This window comes from Danio rerio, chromosome 17, assembly GCF_052040795.2.
Source record: "Danio rerio strain M-AB ecotype USA chromosome 17, GRCz13ab, whole genome shotgun sequence".
NCBI classification, from domain to species: Eukaryota; Metazoa; Chordata; class Actinopteri; order Cypriniformes; family Danionidae; genus Danio; species Danio rerio.
In genome coordinates this window covers 6,902,501-6,907,500 of record NC_141037.1, presented here as the reverse complement: position 1 = coordinate 6,907,500, position 5,000 = coordinate 6,902,501, and the positions used below count along the sequence as shown (strand labels likewise).

The window sequence follows — 5,000 nt, the reverse complement described above, 5'->3', positions numbered from 1 at the left end:
AGTCAGAATTATTGGCCCCCCTGAATTATTAGCGCCCCTGTTTATTTATTTTCCAAAATTTCTGTTTAATGGAGGGAAGATTGTTTTAGCACATTTCTAAGCATAATAGTTTTAAAAACCTATTTCTAATAACTGATTTATTTTCTCTTTGCCATGATGACAGTGAATAATATTTTACTTGATATTTTTCCAGACACTTCTATACAGCTTAAAGTGACATTTAAAGGCTTAACTAGGTAATAAGGTGAACTAGCCAGGTTATAGGGTAATTAGGCAAATTACACTACGGAAAAAAAAAAATAGCTTAAAGGGGCTAACAATTTTGTCCCAAAAATAGTTTTAAAAAAATTCAAAAATGCTTTTATTTTAGCCGAAATAAAACAAATAAGACTTTTTCAAGATGAAAAAATATTATCAGACATACTGTGAAAATGTCCTGTCAAACATAATTTAGGAAATATTAAAAAAAGAAAAAAAAAATCTAAAGGGGGCTAATAATTCTGACTTCAACTGTATACATCATTAACATAATGCTTTCATCGCATTTTAAGAGCTTGTCACCCAATGATAAGCACAGTTATTCTGCAAAATTACCGTTAAAGTGAACGGCTTTTGTCTGTAAGGTCCATTTGCGATAGCACCCTCCCAATGGATATCGGATAAGATGAAATAGCCAAGCATCCAGTGGCCCGAAATACCTCTTATTGAAGCTCAAAGTGATTTTACAAGAGAGAAGTTAAAGGCCCACAAGTCTTTGGATGCCAACAATGTTGTTCTGTTTGGTCATGTGAAGAAAATGTTTCATGATTAACAGATTCAACACTATGTAGTGCTAAAAACCGAGGTTCTGCCTAACCAAAAACAAGGAAAGAAGACAGAGCTATACAAGGCCTGGGTTATCATCAACAAGCAAAACAACTGCATTCTGACAGCGAACTGCACCTGTATGGCACAGTATATGAACTTACATGTTTACATTTCATTGTAAGCATTCAGTGTCCGCAGTTTTATTCACCATATGTAACTGTTTTTGGCTGAAATCATTGCTGCAATCAAAAACGAGTTGTGTATGATTTAGCATAGCTTGACCTTACCTGATATAACATGAGAATGAGCGTTTTTAATTAGGTCCTTACTCTATTCAGCTCTTAAGATGGCTGTTAGTCAAAGACGCTGCGGTTGGCATTAAAAGCAGTGTGGTGTATGGTAAAATTCAAGTTTTCTAGTTTTGGACTTGCGAATTTGGCATCCTACCTCACCACATGACATGTTTGCTATTGTAGCTGGTCTTTTTTTGCAACCACTATGCGCGGTTGAACCCGTGTGATGTTGTGTGACGTAGGTTGGTAATTCCCCTATAGACTATATGTCTAGGCCCCTCACAATATGTAGTTTTTGTTGTGCGATATATTGTCATAGAAATTATTGTGATAAGTGTTATTGTTGTCAATTTATTTCCAACTTTTGTCTATGCGTATATAATGTTTATACAACAGCATATAAAAAATCATAACACATTAAAGGCACAAAAAGGTCATGCTTGTAAAATGGCTTATACGTTATTCCTGAATCGTCACTTTTATGGAAGTGAAGTTTATTTGGAAACCTGCTAAACTGTCAGTAGTTTTCAGGAAAATGTGAAAATTCACCTTTTCTTCACCTGTTAGTAAGCATTGTCTGTAAAAGAGTTGAACCCTAAAAGACGCCTCCAATGGTGATTAAATGAGATGACAGAAGCTGCGCAATCAGCTAAAATGTTGAAGACATTTAATTTTTATGTAAACATGATGGACGATATAGATTGCATCACCAAAAATGATTGAAGTCATGTCCATGTTTCGCACGATAAGTCGATATATTGATTGTTGTGACAGGCCTATGTATGTTTATATTAACAAAGAATAAAAGTATTGATTTTAGTATTTATTTATGCTGTGCAGTAAATATGCTGGTCAGCCACCAAAGACCTATTTTAACCAAGGGAGAACCCTGTATTCTCTCGTTTTCCAACCCTCACGGAAATCATTGCCTTTTTACAATATCAAAATTATTTTATTTTCCTCATATTGACAAAAAAATGTTCCCACAAGGTCAGAATTTACTGGTATTGTTATACTTTTGGGGACATTTGGCCCTCATGGTGTAGGAACACACACACACACACACGTTTGTTTTTGTGAAAAGTAGGGACATTACACAGGTTTCCATTCATTTTATACAGTCCAAACCATATATTATATTGCCCTCACCCCACCCCTAAACCCAACCATCACAGGATACTGTGTGCAGCTTTACTCTCTGATTAAACTCATTCTGTAGGATATATAAGCTTTTTGTGAAATGAGGACGTCACTAATGTCCTCATATTTCACCTCCTTTTTGTAATACCTGTGTCATACCCATGTCATTATACAGATTTGTGTCCTGATATGTCACAAAAACATGTACACACACACACACACACACACACACACACACACACACACACACAGACACACACAGACACACACAGACACACACAGACACACACACACAATCTGGGACTGATTTGAAAACTGAAAAGCTCACAGTAATTGTGGCCAAAATATGAAAATCATATAATTCAGGACATTTTTAGGCAGTTCATATGACAAATTAGCCATGGAAAGAAAAGTGAAACTGTAAAACATCATAAGATCATTAAAATGTTCCCACAAGGTCAAATATTACTTGGTATTACTATACTTGTGGGGACATTTGGTACTTACAGCATAAGGGATACAAGGTACACACACTCACAATGCAGACTTGATTTAAAAACTGAAAAGCTCACAGTATTTGTGGTCACAATATTGAAAATTATACAATTCAGGACATTTTTGGGCAGTTCATATGAAAATTTAGGCATGAAAGAGAAAGGAAAACTGTAAAACATCATAAGACCAAAAACAAATTTCGCACAAGGTCAAAATTTACTGGTATTGCTATACCTGTGGGTATATATGATATTTACAGTGTAAGGAAGTACACACACACACACACACACACACAACACAGACTTGATTTAAAAACTGAAAAGCTCACAGCATTTGTGGTCAGAATATGAAAAATCATAATTCAGGACATTTTTGGACAGTTCATATGACAAATAAACCATAAAAAAGAAAGGAAACTGTAAAACATCATAAGACCAAAAAAAATGTTCCCACAAGGTAAAAATTACTGGTATTGCTATACTTGTGGGGACATTTGGTCCTCGCAGTGTAAGTAATACAAGGTACACACACACACACAAAGCAGACCTGATTTAAAAACTGACAAGGTCACAGTTTTTGTGGTCAGAATATTAAAAAAAGACATTGATATATATATATATATATATATATATATATATATATATATATATATATATATATATATATATATATATATATATCAGCAAACATCATTGTATATCACTATAAACCGTACTGATATTTACTAAATTACTAACTATTTTTCCCAATATTTAAGGTCGGAAAGCATGGAATATTTAATAGTGAACATCAGCACATACAGTGCATGCACAATTAAACAATATCAAACACTTACCCATTAATGGCTAATCCAGAAAAAAAATTTTTTAAGTATACCCCCAAAAATCAAGCTTAATGAAAGTATTTATATCTGAAACATTGTTCTCGGTGACTAGAATACCAATATTTATTTAACTGCAGGCTAAACCATAGCATTTCAGACTCATTTTGTATTATTGTACTACCAAGTGGCCTTAATCTGACACATTTAACTCTAAATACATTAATTCCATCAATAATACTACATTAACTTAAACAAATTAGTACATGTGTATTTATTTATTTCATGTTTATATATATAGTATATTGTAATTTAATTCATATGAGAATATGAAACGTCCTCAAAACAGCAAAAATTTCAATAAAATGGCATATGTAAATATTAATTTAATAAAAACAAGCTTGACTCCTAAATGCATAATTCCAGCGTGATAAATGACATTTAGTGAACTGAATGGTGTGCAAACTGCGCAAATCCTCCATGAATGACTGCAACATATAAATTTTAGGTAATAAAACAAGATTTTTTATGTATGAAATATTATAGACAGATGTTTTAGAACATAATGCGTTAATTTTACCACACCAAAAGCAGCAGGTAAAGACTCCTTTCACCTTTATAACATACAATATGTCATTGTCCATAGCACAGACACTTTAATGTTATGATCTGACATGCTGCATCTCAGCTCACTCTCTCAGCACTATCTATTGGGCCATTAAATCAAAGACAACGACTAACAGAGTAAAGGCAATCTCCTTAATGTCCTCCTCCGCTGGCTCGAGAAGGGCTTACATTAAACAGGATTATATAACACAGCTCGTATGCTTATAGACTGTAGTCATGGTGACCAGAACATCAGTAAGTATTTGAATTATGACGAATTCGCTTTTTGAATGGAATGGAACTGGAATGGAACGCGTTTACTGTGTATCGTCATACACCCAAAGCGCTGAAAGGAGGGTCTTTTCGCACCAAAACATGAATAAACAAACACATACAGTACAAATGTAGGACTCATTACAGACGGAATTGAAATAAGTTACTTACTCGCCCCTGCAAAGCAGATGTGGCATCCAAACAAACACAGACCGAGGCTCATAAAAGTGACTAGCTGAATCATATCGAGTTAATCCAAACGAGCGACTCCAATTTCCGAAGAAAAGTAACCCGACATCTTCCAACTGTTACATTATTATCATCATTCGCGCGTTTTGTTCCAAAGCACAGCTGAGGGAGAAGATAACCAGCATCTCTTGCTCGCAATGCACCTCAGTGTGATGTTGCCATCGAAATCCGCAGCACCAACTGGAAAGCGCGGTGTTTAATGAGTAAATAACGCGCAAGAGGAATCACCTTTGTTTTTTAAACCCCTCAAAAAAGCTTCACCACAGAAGTCGTCAGCCTGTTACATCCGCGTAAGCTGAAGAATGCGCGCGTACGGG

General features: G+C 34.8%; 1 protein-coding gene and 1 long non-coding RNA gene across 7 annotated transcripts in view; one reads left to right on the top strand and one right to left on the bottom strand.

The window, feature by feature from the left end:
* Window positions 1-5,000, top strand: part of LOC141378508 (uncharacterized) — an 842,893-nt gene that overhangs the window by 82,941 nt on the left and 754,952 nt on the right. The gene's annotated exons all lie outside the window — the stretch shown is intronic.
* fndc4b (fibronectin type III domain containing 4b) overlaps window positions 1-5,000 on the bottom strand; it is a 94,298-nt gene that overhangs the window by 25,362 nt on the left and 63,936 nt on the right. Inside the window, exon 1 of one of the 6 annotated variants that reach the window (XM_087290099.1) lies at window positions 4,606-5,000. This exon is cut by the window's right edge and continues 15 nt beyond it. The exons of the other annotated variants lie outside the window; for them this stretch is intronic. Coding sequence (XP_087146225.1) covers window positions 4,606-4,678 — 73 coding nt within the window. The 5' untranslated portion in view covers window positions 4,679-5,000. The remainder of the gene's footprint in view (window positions 1-4,605) is intronic. 6 annotated transcript variants of the gene reach the window in all.